A 20,700-nucleotide genomic window follows, 5' to 3' on the forward strand; every position below is an offset into this window, starting at 1 on the left:
GCACATGTTATACCTAATCACTAACTGGATACTGGAGTTGTGTCTATCTCTTTTGTGGCGTTTGTTGATTCAGGAGGGATACCAAGGATACTTGGACATGGAGATACCCCTGGCCACACTAGGCCTGTTCCTTTGTTGCGATTATTCGACCTTAACATTCGGGTCTTGGATTGACGGTTTTCTTATGAAATTGGGTATACAGCATAATCTAATAAACACGACGCCGATCCTTGGCCACCTGACTCTATCTTTTCATGCTATGCTGCTATTTAACATGGACCAGTAGGTCGTATCTACTCCTTGCAGAGCCCAATCCTCTGGATCAGCCGTGAAGCATGGCCATTCGGCAGTTACACAGTCGGGGACTGCATTCTCGAGAGGACAGGTTGTGGAAATGTCGGTAATCTCGGGTGGCTGGGGTGTGAACGAAGGTTCATTGAGAGAGAAGGAGAAGGGGATTTCTGACGGTAACCCTCCCTCTGTGTTGCCCGTGGGCGTTGGAATCAGGCCTGCTGTAGATGGCGGAGGTGATGGGCCCGGATTGATGTTGACAGTTCCTAAGAAGGGGATGTTGAGATGAACATTTCTCTCTTCTCCGTTTGTAGGTCTTTGGACGATGGGGAGGAGCTGACGGATTGTTTCGGCTGCTTCGATGCAGAGTCTGTCGTTGTTCAAGGCTCCCATTTCGTGCATCTTGTCCTGTGCCTTTTCGGCCAATTCTCGATCTTGAGCTCGCTGGGCTTCATACCCGGGCCATCGCCAGCCTAGGTAACCCAGGAGGAGTGTCATGGCTGCTACTAAGGCAGAGTAATCGACGTGCCGACCGGCGATGGCTGTTGTGAAACAAGTCCGGTACTCGAGAAAGCGGTGCAAAACATCGCGACTTGCTTGCATGCACGTGGCGCGGTTGTACTCGTACCGTCTCTGGCCACGGTCCCGAAGAAGATATGGGAGGTGGAGCAGGATGAGGAGCGAGTAGTGACGGATCTGGAGCTTGACGACCGACATGTTGTCGCCGGATGTGTCAGATGAGTTGCAGCATATGGCCATATCCGGGAGTTTCCACCATAGGACGTCCATCATCTTGAAGGCTTTCTCAAGTTCTAGGTCGATTGATTGCGTTAGGGCGTATGCTTCGCTGCCCGTCATTTCGTTTCTGTCGGCGATTTTACCAGAAATGTCGGCGTAAACCTTTCCGAGCTTGTCGCTAGGTGCATCGGACTGAATATTATCATCCAGGGCGAACCAGTTGTCGCGGGATCCAATGGGGAGACCAAGGATGAGGGAGAGGTAGCGGTCGTTGCAGTTGATGCGGAACCACATTACACCTGGGGATGGACGACGTCGAGGGTCAAATGATGGATCGCAAGAACGGATCGACTTTGCTGATCGACGATCTATTCCCATGAGTTGGGCCATGTTGAGAGCGCGACGACATGTCATCCATGCCTTGCGCAATTGGCCAGCGTCGCTTTGATAGAAGCTCTGGATGATGAGACACTCTAGACCTTCGAGGCATCCTACAAAGTCGTCGTCTGATGTGACTAGCCTGGATGCAACAGATACCCATTCTTCCATTGTCTCAGCCATGGACTTTTTGAGACCTAGGGTGCTTCCATCGAAGAAGGCGGGCATCTGCTGAAGACAGACTGCCAGCTGCAGAAGCCGCTTGGCCAGGATAGCGGGATGGCTGGTGACATCTGGGATCTGGGCTAGAGATGAAAGAGGTTCTGGTTTTCCGTCGATTTGATCTTTTTGGGAGTAAAATGCTGCGAGGACGAAGCGTGCACCGGGACTCTGCTGGGAGATGGCGTACAGGGTTCTTTGGGGTGGGAAGAGGGCGTGTAGTTGGGGGGAGATGTGATTTGCTTTCGCTAGGCGGGATGGGAAGCGGATTGGGGGGACTATGGGGGTTGAATCGGGGAGGGATGTCAGAGGTGTATCGGAATGGTTTAATGTAGATGTCATGTGCTGGGCATTATCCACGACTGAAGAGTCAAACACATCAGCCGCTTGTTGCGTGAAGCGACGAAAGGTAGACGGTTCATCCGAATCGGAGGGCGAAGGGATATGCACTCTTCGGGCAGGCGAAGGTTCAGGGACTGAATTGTCGACCAGCTTCTCCATCAACATTTCGAGTCGTCCGAGGCGCTGCGCGAGACGCTTGTCCTGCGTGGGAGCTGCAGGCTCCTGGACGTACTCTTGCGAGATGCATGTCGTCTCGCGCTGGATACAGCCCACGCAGATTGCATCTTCGTCGCTGTTGAATTGACACTTGATCTTGCGTCTACGGCCTGTAGAGAATTAGTGACATATCACTGAAGGATTAATTTGGTATGCTCACATTCCCAGCAGCTGCGTGTTCCTTTACGGACTTTGCGCCGCTTCGTCGATGGTTCGCCCATTGTTTATTGATTCGGCCGAACAATGGACTTGGGTGTAAGTGAAGCTGAGGAGATACGGTCGGTAAGACGGGCGAGATGCTGCGTCCGCCTATTGAACGGGAAAGATGAGAGTAAAGTGTTGAGAAGGAGTCTGTTGTTGCTGACCAAAACGGCCGAACCACGGACGAGTTACCGAAGGATTTGGCTGTGGTGATGATCTCTGGCGAATAGAATGAGAGTATTCGTCCGTTTCGGAGGCCGAGCGGATGAATATTCGGGTTGGATTAATAATGTTGGTCCGGTCCTCCGTGGAACGCCGTGGCGATGGCCCTGGTCGATGAATTATGGGGTCTTTCGGGGATTCAGACAAGACGTGGGTTATTTCCGCTTCCGGGGAGGATTTGGGCTGGGATGGACCGCCGACGTAACAGCCCGTGGAGAGTTTGCGTGGAGCTTGAGCTTCTGGCTGTCGGAGTGCCATGGAGGAGGACATAGGAGGGATACACGCCGTGGAGGACAATGGTAGACGACGAAACTTCCACGGTGAGGAAAACTCTACAATGCGATCTTGTATAAATGTCGAGAGACGAAGCGACGATGGAGATTAAACAAGACACACAAACATCACAACCCATCAATCACCTACAAACAAAAATTTTACGATTACAATGGCATCCCCTCGTTACAGTTCCAGCGACGTGAGCCCTGAGCCTCTGGCCCAGGAGCTTCGATTTCACCCTTCTGGTAGAGTCGCAAAGAATAGGTTCATGAAGGGACCCATGGCTGAGGGCCTTGCTTCGTGGAGTCCCAAGACACCCGCAGAGAGGGGTATTCCTACGAAGGAGCTGATTGAGCTCTACAAGCGGTATGTAAAGACACAAACAAAAGTGTGTGTTTGTGAGACTGATGATGTTGTAGATGGGGTGAGGGCAAGAACAACTTTGGTGTCATCGTCACTGGAAACGTTGACATTGACCTCGAGTCTATGGGCAGTAGTGGAGATATGGGCATTCCCATTGATGCAAAGTACGAAGGCGAGCGCTTTGAAAAGTTCAAGGAGCTTGCAAAGGTTGCCAAGGCTGATGGGAGTCTGCTTGTCGCTCAGGTGAATCATCCTGGACGACAGGTTGATGCTCGAGTTAACCCTGTCGCCATCTCTGCGTCTGATGTTCAGCTTGGTGAGTGTGGCTTTGCAGTTTATTGCGATCACAGGGCTAATGGTGTGTAGAACCCAAGATGGGAATGACGTTTGGCAAGCCTCATGCTGCTACAAAGGAGGAAATTGCAAGAGTTGTCGAAGGCTTCGCTCATGCTGCAGAGTATCTCGAAAAGGCTGGTTTCGACGGTATCGAACTACACGCTGCTCACGGCTACCTCATCTCTCAATTTCTCTCGCGAACCACCAACAAGCGCACCGACGAATACGGCCCCCAAACAATCGAGTCCCGCCTCCGCATCGTCTCCGACATTGCAAAGGCCGTCAAAGCACGCGTGTCGCCCACGTTTATTGTTAGCGCCAAGCTCAACAGCGTCGAGTTCCAGGATGGCGGTGTCACGCCTGACGAGGCGCGGGAGCTGTGCGAGATGCTTGAACAGTTGGAGTTTGACTTTGTCGAGTTGAGTGGTGGTACTTATGAGCATATGGATATGGCATGGAAGAAGGAGAGTACTGCTAGGAGGGAGGGCTTCTTTCTTGAGTGGGCGGCGACTATTACCAAGGCGCTTGATCCGGGACATAAGATGAAGACTTATATCGCTGGTGGGATGAGATCTGTTGGGGCCATGGTTGATGCGCTCAAGATTGTGGACGGAGTCACTCTTGCACGACCAGCAATCTCAGAACCTCGTCTGGTACCCGACATTATCGAGGCACGCGTCCAAGGCGCAATCAAGCCCGTCGAGGCCATCGAGACAGATCTCGGTATTGCCATGGTTGCAGCGCAGGCTCAGCTGTCGCAGGTCGGACGAGGCTTTGAGCCCTTTGATCTTAGTGATCCCGAGGCGTTCCAGACTTTTGGAGCTGACATGGGAGCTTGGTTTGAGAAGGTTGTCCAGGATGGGGGAAAGATGGAGTTTGTGCGGGCTGTGCAGTACTCGGGACCTCAGGTTCCTTACGGGACTGTCAAGTCTGCTTAGAGATCGAGTTTAGACTACATAGTTAGACATTATAGAGTATAGAATGCAATTGTTTTACGGCTTTCTTCAAATCCGAGAAGCATAAGTCCGAGCAGCTAAGCCTTGTGCTAAGAGATCACCTCAGATCTCCTTCAATGCAACCTCGGGCCGTCGATCAAAGGGGCTAGCGATGCGAGGCGTGGATTTGTCAGCGTGGCTCATGGGAGGATCTCGCAGTCCAGCGCCGACAATCTAACCCATTCATTAACCGCCAAGATCGGGATTAAACACCGTAAATAAATTCTTTTGCTTCTTTACTCATTCAAAGATTGTTTGGTACGGAATGACAGCTATGGCGACTTCACCGGAAGATACGGATCCTACGCGGTCGAACCGTCGTAAAGGTGAGTGCTTTGATCGAGCGGGTGGACTTGACTGACCGGAAATAGCCTGCGATTTGTGCTTTACGAAAAAGATCAAGTGTGACATGCTCAAGCCTGTCTGTTCGAATTGTATTCTTTACAATACAGACTGTCGGACGAGCATTATTCGGCGCAAGGCCAATCCCGCAAGGGTGAGAGCAGGGGCGAAACAGCAGCAGGAAGAGTATGTGTCATTCTTTTTAAGCGATTGTTTGATGAACGCTCACAGTGATTAGCCCCAGTCGCACAGAAGCTTTGGAGTCGAGGCTGGCTCGTATTGAAGCCCAACTCCAGGCTGTCCTCAAAGTCGCTCGAGACGCGCAGCCACAGCAAGCTCCAATCGCTCAGCAATCTCCAGAGAGCCATTCAAGCGACACCACAGAGGCCATCTCGGCAGAAAATGAAATCCATGCTGGAATCGCGCGCTCGGCTTACCACTCGTGGAAGTTTGACCCCATACATCCTAGCATCTACGAAGGACCGGAACCCGACTCGTTGATGTTGCCACCGTTGGACGAGGTGCTGCCTATCGTCGATCATTATTTTTACACGTTTAATGCCGTGATCCCACTGTTTCATCAGCCTGTGTTCATGAAGGTGCTGCATACCTGGTATAACCAACCTCGATCTCGCGATCGGGCGACGTGGGCAGCTATCCAGATCGTCATGGCTCTCGGGTATCGCACGCCGCAGCTCGCACTCGGAGAGACACAGATGAAGCACATCGAGAGGGCTGATGTGTGTTTGAGGAATGCGCAGACTGTTGTCTCAGAGCTTGTCACTCGCGATCAGGATTTGCTTGGTGTTCAGATTCTTCTTGGGATTGTTATGCTTTTCCAGAATAGTCGTGACCCAAAACCTGCGAGTGTCATTATTGGTACTGCTGTTAGGCTTGCGCATCGACTGCAGTTGCACTCTTCCAACGCGGGGGAGTTGTTTCCGGCTATTGAGGCAGAGCAGAGGTCGAGGGTCTTTTGGATTGCGTATACTCTCGACAAGGTAGGTCGACAGGTTTCCTTGGAGCGAGGACTCAGCTTACATGGGTAGGACATTTGTCTGAGGGCAAACACCCCATCCTGCCAGTTTGACGATGACGTGGATATTCCACTACCAAGTCTTGCACCCGCAGACAGTGCTGGTTTAATATGGACACAGAACGGTCAGGTTCACTTCAACTATCACAGAAGACGTGTCGAGCTCGCCTACATTGAGGGCAAGGTCTATGATCTTCTCTACTCGAACCGCGCTACCAAAGTCCGCGGCCCAGAACGCAAACGAAGGGTCCTCCGCCTACAAGCCATGCTAGATCAGTGGTATGAGCGCATCCCAGCCGTCTTTCACATCGAAAACGTCGCTGCGACAGTTGGTCCAAGTCAACTTGTGCAGATGACCAAGATGCATCACTCGTTTCTACTGGCAGAGGTCATGACGCATGGGATATACAGTCACAACGCCGACTGGGTTAAGCGGATCAGCTCGTTGAGTCGTGCTGCTATTGAGGATTTGGATGAGGGCTTTGGAACGCCAAAGTGCAAGATGAGGGAGCAGGAGCCGCCTTTGCCTGATGGGTGGACAAAGTGTGTTGAAATTAGTCGAGGGTGTATGAAGTTGTTCCAAGAGGCGACACCAACCGAGTGTCTTGTCTGGTAAGATTGCCATTAACTAATTTCTTCCTTTGCTAACACTTTTCAGGCAATGCAGCTGCTCCCATTTCTCAGCACTCATCATCATCCTCGCCAACATGATTCTCAATCCAGGCCACAAATCCATCCACGTCGACCAACACCTAGCAGTCAAAGCCCTCGACCTATTCGACAAGCTCCTCAGCATAATCGAAGACGACTCCTTCCGCAGCTTGAGGGCAATCGTCGGTGAGCTAAGCCAAAAAGCCGAAGCTGCCGTGGAAAGATACAGACAAGAACTCAGCCGCTCGGGGCGCGACATTTTTGAAGTGTTGAATGTTGATAATGCGGGTGACGCGCAGCCCGAGTTGGATTTCTTGCCTAGTAATAATGTTTTTGATGGGCTTGATGGTCCCTTTTCTAGTTTGGATACTGAGGTTGATTTTGATGCCTTGAATTTTGATCCTACTGGGGCTGGGAATATGGAGATTTTGGATAATGGCATGGCGGATTTGATCAGCTTCATGCGGTGAGGTTTGGCTGGCGTTGATATTGTGGAGTACTTGGGTTTAGGATAGAAATGATGGGCATAGAAACACGGCCTGTCTATGGACAAAATCAAGACTGTTGGCTTCTGGTGTTTTCTCAAAGATGATCAGTTCTTGTGTTGCCCTTGAACGGTCGATGCCCTTGTTAACAGACTATTTATCTGTCTCAAAATCTCTCCTCGCCCCAGCTGCAACATTCTCCTCGATCAATACTCTAATCGCCAACATTGCCATCCCCTTGGCTGTCTTTATCGCCGCGGCATGAGCATGATTCGTGCTGGCCGCCTCTGCAAACTTGGGGCTATGGATGGCCACACTAGGGTCCGAAGTGATTGTAAAAGCTCCGTGGAAACTCGGCACTAGATAGGATACATTGCCCATGTCTGTCGAGGCTGTTGCTGGCTCTGCCATGTTCAAGGCGACGGTTTGTCCAAGTCGTGCCATGTCTTGGACGTAGGTTTTGCAGAGTGTTTGGTTGACTCTCAGGTCCATATACGTTGGGGAACTACAGACTGTCAGCAATGCTGCAAGATTGGGTTGGAAGCTAGGAACTTGCAAGATGTAGTTGATCTGGCAACCTGTTGCAGCCGCACCAGCTTCCAAACAAGCCTTGACTCTCTGGAGGAGCTTCTCCCCTCGTTCCATAGTTGGGCTTCGCACGTTCCAGTGCATCCGAGTGTAATCAGGAATGACGCCAGGGATTGTGCCACCATCTTCAATAACACCGTGGATACGTTCATCAGGATGAATCTGCTGTCGAAGAAGAGATACGTTGCTATACGCAGCCACAGCAGCGTCAAGTGCATTCACGCCGTTCCATGGCTCTCCTCCTGCATGTGCTGCATGGCCTCTGAACTCAACACGGAATTGATGACTCGAGATTAACCTCAGACCTGCTACGCCCGTGTCTGAATTGATCAGTGATGCAGGGACCGCATGTGCCATTATGGCAGCAGCGACATCTTCTGGAGGATCAAAGGCACCGGCTTCTATCAGCTTGCCCTTGCCACAGCCGTTTTCTTCAGCTGGAGTTCCCAGGAGACGAAGACGGCCGGGTATCTTCAATGTTGCTAGAGCGTGAGCTGCACCAAGAAACGCACCGACAGATGCCGTAGCGATGAGGTTATGCCCACAGCCATGTCCAATCCCTGGCAGAGCATCATATTCGGCGCAAAAGACGACTTGGCGTCCTCCAGAGCCGAGTGAAGCTTCAAAACTGGTCTTGAGACCGTAAGCGTGCTTCTTCACCTTGAAGCCGAGGTTTTGTAGGTATTTGGTGATGGTATCGTGAGCAAAGAATTCCTCGTATGCGGTTTCGGGATGGGAGTGGATAGATTTGTTGATTTCCTGATGTAGAGACGAGTCGAGATGGTCTAGCCGGCTGTTGACGAGTAGCCGGGCTTGCTCAGTGAGGTTATCCAGTCGTATCAACATGGTGATAGTTAATCGAGTTCCAAGTCTCCAGAGAACAAAGGTGCGATAGGGCGCTATTAGAAAGATGGGAATAGGGCTGTTGAGGATGTTGAAAGATGAAATATCTCACCTCCGCTTCGAGTGGGGAAGCTTGATGAATCACTAGCCGAGGCGGCGAGTTCAGCTGAACAACAACCTTGTCCGAGTGGAGCGTTCACCACTTGGCATTACTATTACTTTGGAGTCTAGAGATGGGATTGTTCCAGTTTATGAAGACATGTATTTGGTCTTAACTGTATGGAATTAAGATTCTTAGAGTATCTGTAGGTGCACACCTTTTACTCATGACGACCGCTCTACCAACGACTTCATACTCAGCTCTAGTCTAAGACCACATTCGATCTTATATGATGTACAAACCCTCCCTCTACACCTCCCATCTAGTTCCTATTGTGTTCATGTGTTCTCTTCTGGCATCGACCGCAGAAATCACCGCTTCCAACGCTGCCTTGTCTCTCGCCGTATCCTCGTCTGTAAGCTTCCTGCACTCATCTTGCCCATACTTCCTATGCCACTCTTCCTCTGTCACATCTTTCCGCTCATCTTCTCGCCTCCCCCACATTTCATCATAGTCGGTGTACTCCTCCGTCCAGTACACGTACTTGAGCATATCTTCGCCGTCCCCAGAAGCGCCTGTACCGTATTTCCGTATGCCACTACCAGTTGTTCCTGGAGATGGATACTCAAAGTGTCGAAAGCCGTGATGAGTAAAAGGTTGACTTGCGGCTTCTTGATCGTTCGCCATATGGAGTCTCTCATAGTAACTTGGATCGATGGTTTCATTCGGAATGTCATCCCAGTATCCTTTGCCCATCTTGAAGACTCTCAAGTTGGTCATAGACTGTGTCCAATGCGAGAGTAGATGATGCCACCGAAGAGTTCCATAAATGGCCTCGGCTATATCTCCAGATCGTGGTGTCGCTGGCTTGACATAGTAGCCACTATTAGAAAAGCTATGCACCCTCCCATTGAAGCCTTGGAGCACAGTCTCACTTTGATCCAACAGCATTCCCCTCCACTTGCTTGTTTGGAAAAGAATGGTGTAGCCATCAAGGTAAAGCTTCTCTATACCCAGAGACCCAACCCATTCAACTTGCCATTCGTGGCTAAATGTATAGTTGCCAAGGGCGAGTACTTTGAGGTTGGGCATTCCGTCGCCGGCGCCAACAAGTCGAAAATCCATCTTTGGGAACCATCCCCACGGTTCATGACAGTACAGGGAAAGCACTCGCAGGTTGCCACCAATCGAGGATCTGAGCCAGGTATATGGAAGTGATTCAAACATGTCGGATTGATCTGAACACTTGTTACTGGAAGACCGTGTGAGGCTCCAGATATCGGTGGCGAGGTAAAGGCGGAGGTCAACGAGATATGGTGAACTGATGATAGCTTGGAATGCCTCTGACTTGACAAGCTTCTTATTTATGCTGTCATCCAGGTTGGATATTGTAAGAGTCTTGAGTTGAAGAGGACGATCGAGACGATGAAATGGATGGGCTTTCCGGCCAAAAGACTGTTCAAGCGAGATCCTTGCTAGATAAGGAAAGACACGCTCAGTAACCGTGCTTCGGATAATTCGTGCCTCTTCTTGGCAGGTTCCAAATCTCAAGTGAAAGGTCTCGAGATTCCCGACCGAGGCGATATAAGGGAGTGCGGCCAAGAAATCCGAGTAAGCTTGAACAGCTTCTAAATCCCAGACAGCGCTTCTATTCAACTCCGGGTCACACCAGGTATCGCAAGTCACTTCGCGAACATGACTTCTAAGCCTTTCGGACGTGGCAATTTGTATGAAGCGTTGTGGTTCATCGCGATAGGCCCGAAGTCGGAGGCTTCGAAACGCACCCGGCGTGGTGAGGAGAGCGAACGTGCGACTGACGCATCTTAGACGAAGGAGAAGATGCTTAGGGACAAATGAAAAGATTTCTAGCAATATTTCATCTGGAAGGGACATCAAGTCCAGATTGTGAGGCATGTTGAACTTGGATGAGGTTCTGAGTGTGTGATAGTGGTCAAATGAGGTGTTTATTGAGTAGAGTCGCACATGACTCGGAGGGACAATAGCTTGAGGCTAAACCACATGATTACAAAGCATGTAGAACAAGCCAATATCGTGGTGAGCTGGACTAGCCTACCTATTTACTCATTTCTACGAGTATCTCATCAGCTTCAAGCTCATCTTTATGTCTGCTCAGAGGTTGCTGGAGGAGCAGATTCAAGGATAGTCAATAACCAACCGCAAAAAGAGGCGCTCCAACGTTGGTTCCCAAGGCGAAATCAAGGTTATCCGACGGGAACTAGCTCAGGAAGAGACTGGATTGCCTCGGCAACTGACGTACCGCTCGTTTCACCGCTTGTTCGTCCACCACCCGGCTCGGAGGATAGATAAGCGCCGCAGCCAAGAAGGCCAGACTACCCAAACACTAATTGATTAGAAGCTTCTTCTCTGGCTAAAGGGTTAAAGAGTTTGAACGTTGGATCACATCATGATCGGTGCGTAAACGGTGCCGCAAAGCCGGGGTTCCTTGTCAGATCACATTTTGAGTTTCTCCAGGTTGGGTGCATCACCTTTGTAAGCGGCCCTGGGCGGTGGGCACTGAGCTGACGCGTGTGTGCCTCCCCGAGAAACGACTGGACTGGGTAATTCTATAAGCCGGAATAATAGGATGGCATGTCATCAAAGGCTCTAGGGGAAGGGGTGATGCAGTTTGGCCACGCATGTCAGGGCCTCATCCCATGCTCGAATGCATGGGTGAACGGCCTCAGGGACACGACTACGCCCTGTTAGGCTAAGCACATATTGAAGCTTGGGAACTCAAGTGCTTGGCCAAGGGCTCGAAGAAGGGGTAGGAGTGGGGGTAACCCGAGCGCAGCTGGGTCATCCGTTGGGCCATCCTGTAGCTGTAGTTCTCCCTTGGGTATACCCACCTATAGGTAGGTATGAGGAGAATAAGAAAGCGTAGCCAAATCCCTTACGTCCTCTACAAGTCTCTGATTCCACTTCTATCCGCGAAACAATCTGCAAAGTTCATAGTAACGTTGCTCAAGTAAATGAGCAGGCTCTTGAACGCGATGTTCATCCTCTTGGTCAAGAATTGAGCACGTAAATCACCGTTTTAGGCTATCAAAAGAAGACGCGCAGTTTCGAGGCGGTTATTTTAGGTGGCATCGGCTCGGGAAGATCTCGTTCATCGTTTAACCTTGACATCGCAAGGATACATATCAGGTTGCCTGAATCCTTTCTTGCTTGGCAGCGGCAAGATCAAATCCTTCAGGCGCCAAAGCTACGCCCGGCTAAGGAGCCCGAAGGAATGGCGCTTGAAGGACGAATCCGTTGAAGGAATGACATGGGTCAACGTAATGGCGTCGAAATGGGAATATGTAGTGACGCGGCCTGGTGTTAGGAGTGTCTAGTTCTAGCTCTGATTTGCCGAGGTAAGAGATGGATATGTTAACTCCAATAGCTCAGAATGATTCGAAACCGTTTTATGATAGCGGTCGGTTAGGTACTCGAAGGACCCCCGAGAATATTCGGGCTCGTGCTTGCTTTGGGTGGCTCGGATATTGCCCCGAGGCGTTCAGCTGCTGGCTGTGATCGTATGATACTTGTTTGTTGGCTGCACAGGCAGAAAACAAGAAGTCCCTGAAAGCCAGTCAAAAGAAAGTAAACCAATATTGATCTGCGGTGATGAGTGCAGCCGTCCCAGGCAGTCATCAAGGCATTGGCACATTCGGGCCAGTTGCAAGCCTCCTAACCGCATGATCATCTCAAGTCGCATCACTTTCTGCACGAATCGTCTACCAACATGTAATTCTGCCCAGCAGGGCTGACACTGAAAAAGCTTTGGCCCTGAGTGATTTGATTTCCCTCCAACGCCATTTCTGCTTACCAGTGGAGCCCAACAGCTTCTTGGCAAAGGATTCCCCAGCTTCGGGATTGGTCCCGAGTTTGCGAGATGTCTTTTCACGAGATGTGGGAGTCCTAAACCAGCTTGTTTTCCTAAAGTCTCTGCCTGGCATGCGTTCTTCCGCTTGCGACAATGTCTCGCTCAGACCTTGTGGTGACGACGACAGGCGGGATGTGGGGGAACGGTTCGGGTTGTGGAAAACCCCCGGATGACGACGACAACTGCCGAAGACGTGTACAAGAGGGGCGTTATTGGCATTAGTGTCTTTGTTTTCGGGGCTAGATTCTAAGAAGGGGAATCGTGAGACTGCAAGGGCTAGATAGAGTTTCTTGGAGAGATGCGGTGAGGCCGAACGGGTGCACTTTGGGTATGTATCATGTTTTTTTGTTCGTTATCTAGACATATCTAATAATTCATTTGGGTATCGATTTACAGAGACATTGATGCCATTAACTCAGCTCTCTCGGGGGGTATCGTTGGATGGTTTCCTTGGGCTCTTAAGTTCAATAGATTTGGGTGATTTTGAATCCAGCCACGAAGACATGGCAAACAGGAAGATGGCGCTGTGAATGTTAGACAAGAAACATGAAGAATTCGTGTAGACTTACATAATTGCAGCTCGGAAAAGGGCAGTAGCCTTGATCAGTCGAATTCCGACCTTGCAGATGGGTTGGTGCACATCCAAGATCTCATCCTCGTCGCAAGAAATGTCGCTAGCCATCAACACCACGACAATGCTCGAGACGAGAGGGCTGACAAAGAGGAACCAGAACCATGCGCGGAGGAACTTTTCCTGCAGTGTGCTGGAGCGACCGTTTTCGACGGGCTCGGCGTTGAGGGCGGCTGGGGAGAGAGAGGTGTAGATGAAGACGGCGATGATGCTGAGAACCTCCAGAGTGCTGACGCCAGCGGCGAGGGTGCTGAGGAAGTCAGTAATGATTTGCGTCTCTGCGATTGATCAAACTTACAGAAACGTGGGCGCTTCAGACAAGCCAATCTTGGTAAAGGGGATCCAAGACATGAGCATGCTAGCCACCCACGGCAGAGCCAAAGCCATGGGCAGCGTCTTTTTTGTGAATTGCGTAGCGCAGCCCATCTCGTCGTCGTGTGATGCAGGAGACAAAAGTAAACCCTTTTCGAGCAGCAGAGGTGTCAAAGGGTCATTGTCTGGCGAGGGCCGCGAGTGGGCTTTTATCGGGGTGGGGAGGAGCAGCAGCCATCGCCGCGGTAGGATGCATGTCATATTATCGGCCGAGTTGACCATGACGCCGGACTAGACAAGGACGTAATAACCTTGTCAGTTGGAGTAGAAAAAAAAAGCCAATTCGTTTAACATGCAGGGGCTTGCGGCTGTGTGGAGGTGAAAGAGTCCCCAGCGGAGGCTGTAAAGTAGGAGACACTTCAAACCCAGCAGAATGGACGGGGAGAAACAGCAGATATGGGCATTTTAAAGCTCGCTATCTTGGATAAAGCAATCACAAGGGGCCCCGTAGAATGATGCGACAACTCCCACGTGCATTGGACGGCAAGCTGAGGGCCACCCGCCAAGAGCAGCCGCTAGAGAGATTGATGAGTGCCGTGGGCCACATGCAAAAGGTCTGATCGAGGATTGGACGGGGCTGAAATTATGTCCACTAGAGGAATATCTATGCATGTATCCCGTGTTTTTATCCCAACCACCCCAGTCCATAACCCCAGAGATTGTGACGGCACAAGTTGATAAGAATGAATGCGGATGATAAGAATGGTTCACTGCTCGATATGGAAGCTCGTCACAAGACACAAGATCAAGAAAAAAGAAGGCATTCCATTCCAACGAGGTTAAAAAAAACAGACAACGGAACGGGTAAGCCACCAACACCCCTTGAATTAAAACATCACCCGTGCCCACGCATACATATGCGCTCGTCGTATACATTCCAATCAACCTCTTTTTATCCCGTCATTCGGATCCTTCCACCGTTTTCGAAGCGTCGTACAATTGGTGCCGTGTGCTTACGCCACTGCACATTCCCAGCTACCTGGTCCTTGAGTTGACTTGACGTTGAGCTGATCCATCGCCCATTTTTTTCGTATCCTATCGTATTATTGACGCCTCAAGGTCGACATCGTTGAAGAATGACCTCACTCAGCTTCAGCCCGACTCGATCCTGCATCCGTAAGGGTCCCTGTCGGCGTAATCAGGCGCGCGCCTTGAGATCGTCCCCGTGCAGAAGCCAAGACGGCAGCAGAGCTTGGCAGCGAGCTGACAGTCACCACCCCGCTTGGACTGAACGAAGGAATAAAGACGCGAGCGGCGTCTTGTCGGCGTGGTAGCTTGTTACCACCGAGTTCCGGACCGGCGGCATTAGCTCAGCGGCATTTGCGTCAGGGGTTTCAGTTTACATGAGCCTCCAAAATGTCTTGATGTAAACTTGAGAGTGCATTTCGTCACAAAATGGAGAGACACATGGCCAGGTTGGTTATCTGGTTTAATACTGGCCCGTAGATAAGAGACCTCGGCATGAAGGTGTCGGTTCGGCTACCGGCCACAAATTGACTTGAAAGTGCAGGGTAGCTTACCCCACGAAATAAGCATGGGGGCAACTGAGTTAAATTATGCACTTTAATCCATTCATATAATGCATGAATAATTAGCTTATTACCAGTGCACAGCGCCTTTCATTGTGCCATCGAAGGAGATACATAATTCCTCTAAATGAGGAAGGTGTTCAACAGTCGTATTTGGGAGATTATCCTCATATTATTACTTCTTCAACATTAGGTAGGTAGTTAATCTTATCTAGTAGCACAAGTAGCCATGATTTCTTTGTTGCGATGCTCATCTCTCTGTGGAGTCTTGAGTGACACTCTTGACCCAACTGTCCCATCCTTCGTATGTCTTGAGGATGGATGTTCAGTCAAGAGGTATATTTTCCCACACAAACTGCCGTGTTGATTATATGGACCAACTGTAATTTTGTTAACTGCCAACTGGCAAAAAGTCGACAAACGCTCATCTTAGGAGCTTCAGCGCACTTTTCTCTCCTGGGTGCATGATCAAACAGTCGTTGACTATTAACTAGATGATAGTAAGGAGGTCTATAATGTCTAGACCGAGAATTTCTTTCCTTGGCTGGAATTGATGAGCTTAATGCGTATTGCTGCAGAAAGCCTTGGTTTGCTTCAAGGTTGGCTCCGGGTCAGCGCTCGAAACTCGTTTGGTTAAATATGACTTTGACAGATGACCAGAACTCGGATACATCAATCTTTGTGGTGGATGCGGTTCGTTTTCTTTAAACAAAGTTTTCCGTCAGATGAAGCACCTCTACAGCTACCAGGGTGATGGCGAACCAAGTCCGAGGGGAACCCGACACCGAGATGGGAGCCGAGATGGGGACGAAGCCAAGACCGTCATGGCATTGAGGGACGTGTCTTTCTTATACATAAGCCAGGACCGAGTAGGAATGCAGAAGAGTCTGGATCAGTGCCCTCCACTTCTCTGCCTTGTCTCTCCTCTAGCACCATCAGGTTTTTAAGTCTCGACCTCTCTATTTACATTCTTCCGCTTCTCTTATGCTCCCTTACCCCTTTCTGAACATTGTCCTCCGTTCATTTACCCAGCCCCAGTGAAGCACGATGCCAACATTGGAAACCTACAATGGCTACCACCTGTGGAACTATATCCCATCACGGCCGGCTGCTATTACATTCATCGTCGTCTTTACCATCCTGACGGTAGGCCACATATGGAGAATGCTCCGTCATAAGATGTGGTTCTGCATCCCGTTCGTGGTTGGCGGTGCCTGTAAGTGAATTCCGCCGCGGCAGCAGCAATGTCACTGATCCGGAATTAGTCGAGGTCATCGGATATGTCCTCAGAGCTCTAGCCTACGATAAGACGGGCGAACTCATCCCCTACGTCCTCCAGTCGAGCTTCCTCCTCCTCGGACCGGTCCTCTTCGCCGCTTCTCTATACATGACACTTGGCAGGGTCATCCGTGCTGTGGACGGCGAGGCACTCTCGTTGGTTCCTCTGCGCTGGCTGACACGCATCTTTGTCGCCGGGGACGTCATCAGCTTCATCGTCCAAGCGAGTGGTGCGGCAATCAAGTCACAGGTCAAAGACAACAACCCGGCCGTGGGAACAAACATTGTCGTGGGCGGTCTGGTCTTCCAGGTCATAATCTTTGGCATATTTATGGTGGTTGCCGCTGTGTTCAACAGGCGCTTCCGCAAATCGAACGGCTCGAGCCGTACTCAGGATGTCCCATGGCAGGCGGCCCTAAACATGCTGTACGCCACGTCGGCCATGATTATGGCAAGGAACATCTTCCGCGTGGTGGAATACGCCATGGGTAACGACGGGTACCTGTTGAGCGTGGAATGGTCCGTGAACGTGTTTGACGCCGGGCTCATGTCGTTGACTATGGCGTGCTTCTTTTGGTGGTACCCCAGCCAGCTCATCCCCGCGATGGGGGTGAAGAGCGAGGAAACTACATCGGCCGACATAGAGTTGCTGAGGAAATGAATAAGGTAGGGTCTCCTCTGGTGAGTCTGCGTGGATATAGGGGTAGGAGGTAGTTGTCAGATGGAGGAGAGGGGCCTTTAAAGCCTAGGACACACTGTCTTGTACGTTGGGTTGTTCTTGAGACATGCTTAATCTCTAGACATCTTGTTTTGTTATAGTGATACAGCTTTATATGCACAATGTGCCATGTTTTCTTTTCATTCGACTGTGAAGCCCCAAAATGTCTGTACCATCAACCATCATCGCCACAATCTTGACGAGCAGATTATAAAGATCCAGTAGTACGCAGTCAATATGAGAAAGCCCCATTAAGATAGAGAAGGGGGTTTCGGACCCCCCCAAGTCCTCTGGAGAAAGGTAAGGTATACCGATTGGCCTCGATCAGTGAACTAAGTGTGGAGTCTTTGACAGCCAAACAATTGAATCCACAGCCTAGGGGTGGTCAGAAACCAGGGGAGATCAGAAACCCCCTTCTCTATCTTATGTCTCTGCACTGCGTCGATCTTGAAACAATGTGTGAAGGAATCTAACGCCAGAAAGGAACGTCTAAACGGGATAATCGGGCTGTCTAGTGGCGCTACGCCCTGCTAACAGCTCGGTGTCGTCGTCGGGTTCGGATCCAGACTCCGCAATCAAACTCCGCAAGATCCGCCCTAGCTGGCCCAACATACCTAGCCCAACAACTACGTACATATAAAGAAATCCGAGAGCCCACCTCGGTGTCGCATTTCTACATGGCAACGCCATGGTCGAATCCGAGAACTTGCCAACACAGCCCCTGTCGGTGCAGACCATCCCAAGCCGACCTAGGAAGCGTATCGGATTCCGAAAGTCCCGGAACGGCTGCCTGCGATGTAAGACGAGAAAGGTCAAGGTAGGTATTCCTGATCTCTATTGGTGGAGCTTCCTGACAGAGTGTCAGTGTGACGAAAAGGTCCCTTGTACATCCTGTGTCCGACACCGAATACCTTGCAGCCTCGACGATGCGAGCCTCAAGCAGCCTGGGAATGGGCCCTCCATAAGTGACGACGCTAAGGCAAGCCACCAAGAATACCTCTAGGCTTACTCCTTGACTGACACTGTCACAGACCTGCGTGCCTTCACAATCACCCTTGGGGGATGATGGACCACTGGCCTCTACTACAGGGACTCCTCTCGTCCCATTCCCGTTTTTATCGGTGGATCCGGCTGACGCACCCGAGTGCTGGCTTTCCAATGCCGAGCTCATCTTCCATTATACCAATGTGACCTGCCGCTCCATCCTCTCGGGACACGCCATGCCGACATACCAGGTCGTTATCCCGCAGGAGGGCCTTTCTCACCCCTACCTCATGCGCATGATCATGGCCCTCTCCTCGTTCCACTTGGCGTACCTGAACAAGGACAAGCGGCCGCACTATCTAGCCCTCGCCAATAAGCAGCAGAGCCTGGCCGTTCGAGGCCTGCGAGGGACCCTTGGACAGGCCGTCACTCAGCAAAACTGCCACGCTCTCTGGGTCTCATCCATCTTCCTTGCCATCAGCAAGTTTGCATTCTCCCCGAGTTGTGACCACCGTCAGGATGGCTGCTGCTCCGCGTTGTTAAACTTGGTTGATATATTCTCCATGATCAACGGCATGATGGCAATTATGCGCTCATCGCTCCATCTTATCCAAACTGGACCGTTGAAAGCCATATTTAATAAGCGGCAGGGCTTTCGATACGCTAGAGAGAATCTCCAGGAGTTGTTGCAAAGGCTATCCGACCTCGATGGAGTACTCAAGTCTATGGAACTTGACTTGGATCCGTCTGTCCATCTAGCCCTGACTTCGGCTCTCGAGCGCCTCATCAGCTGCGTTACCGATATTATTAAGCCCCCTGACAGCGGGTCTTGCTCTATGGACATCAAGATTCTCTTTATCTGGCCGTCCGAGGTTTCCCAGGGATTTTTTGACTTGGTGAGGGCCCGCCATCCTCTGGCCGTCATCATCCTGGCGCACTACTGTTGCTTGATTCGCTGGTCTGCGTCAGCATATTGGTTTTGCCGATGTTGGGGACGCCCCCTGGCGGATTCTGTCTTGAGCATACTTGAGGACTCGGATTTGGCGCACTGGGCTGAGTGGTCGGTGAAGGTGATGAGAGAGGATGAATAGAGAACGCCTAATGAGTACTGGTACCCAGATGCAAGTACTGCTCTAGCTGACAGACCGGTATGGGAGTCTACCACAAGGGATCCCGCGGACCGGGACATCCAGAATGGAATGAACATGGGTCATCTAGAGGCTGTCAAGGATCTGCCGGCAGGGGTGCCGATATGATGCTGCTGCCGATTGCAGTGGGGAAAGGAGATCAACTAAGCCCCTGATCCAATAATAGACGGTATGACTTACTTGCTCAGCTCTAACGAAGGTTTGCCTGGCTTTGCCACAACGTTAGTTGACGCTAATGCTGCAAAATTGGATGTGGAGAGCGGACTTGAGCGGACTTGTGAGAGCATAACCTTTCTCGGCGTTAGGTTCTTGTGCTACCATGTGTTTACTATCGTGTTTGATATCGTGGTCGAGCGAGATGTCATTGGTAGTAATAAGAGATCATAGCAGGAGCTCGTATAAGTAGAAGGCTTCTACCCGCCAGAATGCCAGCCAACAATCACCACATCAATCCACCTGAATCACACCTTTTCACAATCAACTCTAACCTTTTCATCATGTCTCGCTACGCCCAAGCTCACGCTAACCCTCAGGGACCCAGCGACGCCCGTCCTACTGCCCTTCAAATCATCAAGGATGAGAACCTCACTGGCAAACTCGTCGGGAAAAGCGTCTTCATAACCGGCGCGAACCAAGGCCTCGGTCTCGAGACAGCCCGCGCTCTTCACTCGGCGGGAGCCACCGTCTACATCGGGGCTAGGAGCCATGCCAAGGGCCAGCAGGCCATCAACGACATCCAGGCGTCGAATGATAACGATGCGCCGCTTAACGTGGTTGAGATTTCTCTCGACTCACTTGACTCGGTCAGAAAGGCGGCCAAGGAGCTCCTTGCCAAGACCGACAAGCTAAACCTCTTGATCCTTAATGCGGGAATCATGTTCCCCCCGCAGGGTAAGACGGTTGATGGCTTTGAGACGCAGCTCGCCATTAACTATCTCGGCCACTTTCTCCTATTCCAGCTCCTCAAGCCTGCCCTCTTGGCCGCATCCACTCCCGAGTTCAACTCTCGAGTTATATCCCTTTCTTCAACAGGTCATCGTGCCGGAGGAATTCGCTTTGAAGATATGAACTTTGACGAGCCGGATTCTTATGACCCGATGCTCGCATATGGTCAGGCAAAGACGGCCAATATCTACCTGGCCAACGAGATCGAACGGCGCTACGGTCCCCAAGGACTGCATGCTCTTTCTTTGCACCCCGGCGTCATCAACACGAACCTCGCAAAGTACATGGATCAAGCAACCAAGGATTTTATGGGAAGCCATGCAGGCTTTCAGAAGCAGTTCAAGAGCGTCGCCCAAGGTGCTGCTACCACCGTCTACGCTGCGGTGAGCAAGGACTGGGAGGGAAAGGGTGGCAAGTACTTGTATGACTGTGCCGAGGCTGGTCCAGTACGCCCAGATTCGGATTATATGTCTGTTGACGACGGCTACGCCGCGTGGATTTACGACGAGGATAAGGCATCCAGGCTTTGGACAGAGACTATCAAGCTAGTCGGCCTCGAGGAGGATGCTTGATTATGTGCATCTTGT

General features: G+C 51.0%; 9 protein-coding genes across 9 annotated transcripts; 5 read left to right on the forward strand and 4 right to left on the reverse strand.

Annotated features, from left to right (window-relative positions):
- Window positions 1–193: 193 nt before the first annotated feature.
- On the reverse strand, window positions 194–2,405 carry NECHADRAFT_104862 (uncharacterized protein; the record flags this gene model as incomplete). The annotated part of the gene is made up of 3 exons (XM_003045300.1): window positions 194–1,581; window positions 1,651–2,294; window positions 2,345–2,405. 3 exons carry the CDS (start codon window positions 2,403–2,405, stop codon window positions 253–255), a joined length of 2,034 nt encoding a protein of 677 aa, XP_003045346.1. The 3' UTR covers window positions 194–252.
- A 647-nt stretch (window positions 2,406–3,052) lies between these two features.
- NECHADRAFT_82011 (uncharacterized protein) lies at window positions 3,053–4,520 on the forward strand (the record flags this gene model as incomplete). Its single annotated transcript, XM_003044898.1, has 3 exons — window positions 3,053–3,249; window positions 3,303–3,562; window positions 3,613–4,520. The coding sequence occupies 3 exons, from the start codon at window positions 3,053–3,055 to the stop codon at window positions 4,518–4,520; spliced, it is 1,365 nt and encodes a 454-aa protein (XP_003044944.1).
- A 331-nt stretch (window positions 4,521–4,851) lies between these two features.
- On the forward strand, window positions 4,852–7,076 carry NECHADRAFT_94663 (uncharacterized protein; the record flags this gene model as incomplete). The annotated part of the gene is made up of 5 exons (XM_003044899.1): window positions 4,852–4,903; window positions 4,949–5,105; window positions 5,158–5,920; window positions 5,969–6,567; window positions 6,614–7,076. The coding sequence occupies 5 exons, from the start codon at window positions 4,852–4,854 to the stop codon at window positions 7,074–7,076; spliced, it is 2,034 nt and encodes a 677-aa protein (XP_003044945.1).
- Window positions 7,077–7,244: 168 nt separating this feature from the next.
- NECHADRAFT_82013 (uncharacterized protein) lies at window positions 7,245–8,525 on the reverse strand (the record flags this gene model as incomplete). Its single annotated transcript, XM_003045301.1, has 1 exon — window positions 7,245–8,525. The coding sequence occupies one exon, from the start codon at window positions 8,523–8,525 to the stop codon at window positions 7,245–7,247; it is 1,281 nt and encodes a 426-aa protein (XP_003045347.1).
- A 406-nt stretch (window positions 8,526–8,931) lies between these two features.
- Window positions 8,932–10,536, reverse strand: NECHADRAFT_82014 (uncharacterized protein; the record flags this gene model as incomplete). Its single annotated transcript, XM_003045302.1, has 1 exon — window positions 8,932–10,536. One exon carries the CDS (start codon window positions 10,534–10,536, stop codon window positions 8,932–8,934), a length of 1,605 nt encoding a protein of 534 aa, XP_003045348.1.
- A 2,387-nt stretch (window positions 10,537–12,923) lies between these two features.
- On the reverse strand, window positions 12,924–13,733 carry NECHADRAFT_82015 (uncharacterized protein; the record flags this gene model as incomplete). The annotated part of the gene is made up of 3 exons (XM_003045303.1): window positions 12,924–13,032; window positions 13,078–13,389; window positions 13,438–13,733. The coding sequence occupies 3 exons, from the start codon at window positions 13,731–13,733 to the stop codon at window positions 12,924–12,926; spliced, it is 717 nt and encodes a 238-aa protein (XP_003045349.1).
- A 2,354-nt stretch (window positions 13,734–16,087) lies between these two features.
- On the forward strand, window positions 16,088–16,979 carry NECHADRAFT_42828 (uncharacterized protein; the record flags this gene model as incomplete). Its single annotated transcript, XM_003044900.1, has 2 exons — window positions 16,088–16,256; window positions 16,306–16,979. The coding sequence occupies 2 exons, from the start codon at window positions 16,088–16,090 to the stop codon at window positions 16,977–16,979; spliced, it is 843 nt and encodes a 280-aa protein (XP_003044946.1).
- A 745-nt stretch (window positions 16,980–17,724) lies between these two features.
- Window positions 17,725–19,111, forward strand: NECHADRAFT_82017 (uncharacterized protein; the record flags this gene model as incomplete). The annotated part of the gene is made up of 2 exons (XM_003044901.1): window positions 17,725–17,853; window positions 18,068–19,111. 2 exons carry the CDS (start codon window positions 17,725–17,727, stop codon window positions 19,109–19,111), a joined length of 1,173 nt encoding a protein of 390 aa, XP_003044947.1.
- A 554-nt stretch (window positions 19,112–19,665) lies between these two features.
- Window positions 19,666–20,685, forward strand: NECHADRAFT_43218 (uncharacterized protein; the record flags this gene model as incomplete). Its single annotated transcript, XM_003044902.1, has 1 exon — window positions 19,666–20,685. One exon carries the CDS (start codon window positions 19,666–19,668, stop codon window positions 20,683–20,685), a length of 1,020 nt encoding a protein of 339 aa, XP_003044948.1.
- Between the last annotated feature and the right edge of the window lie 15 nt (window positions 20,686–20,700).

Source organism: Fusarium vanettenii, assembly GCF_000151355.1.
Source record: "Fusarium vanettenii 77-13-4 chromosome 6 genomic scaffold NECHAsca_20_chr6_4_0, whole genome shotgun sequence".
NCBI classification, from domain to species: Eukaryota; Fungi; Ascomycota; class Sordariomycetes; order Hypocreales; family Nectriaceae; genus Fusarium; species Fusarium vanettenii.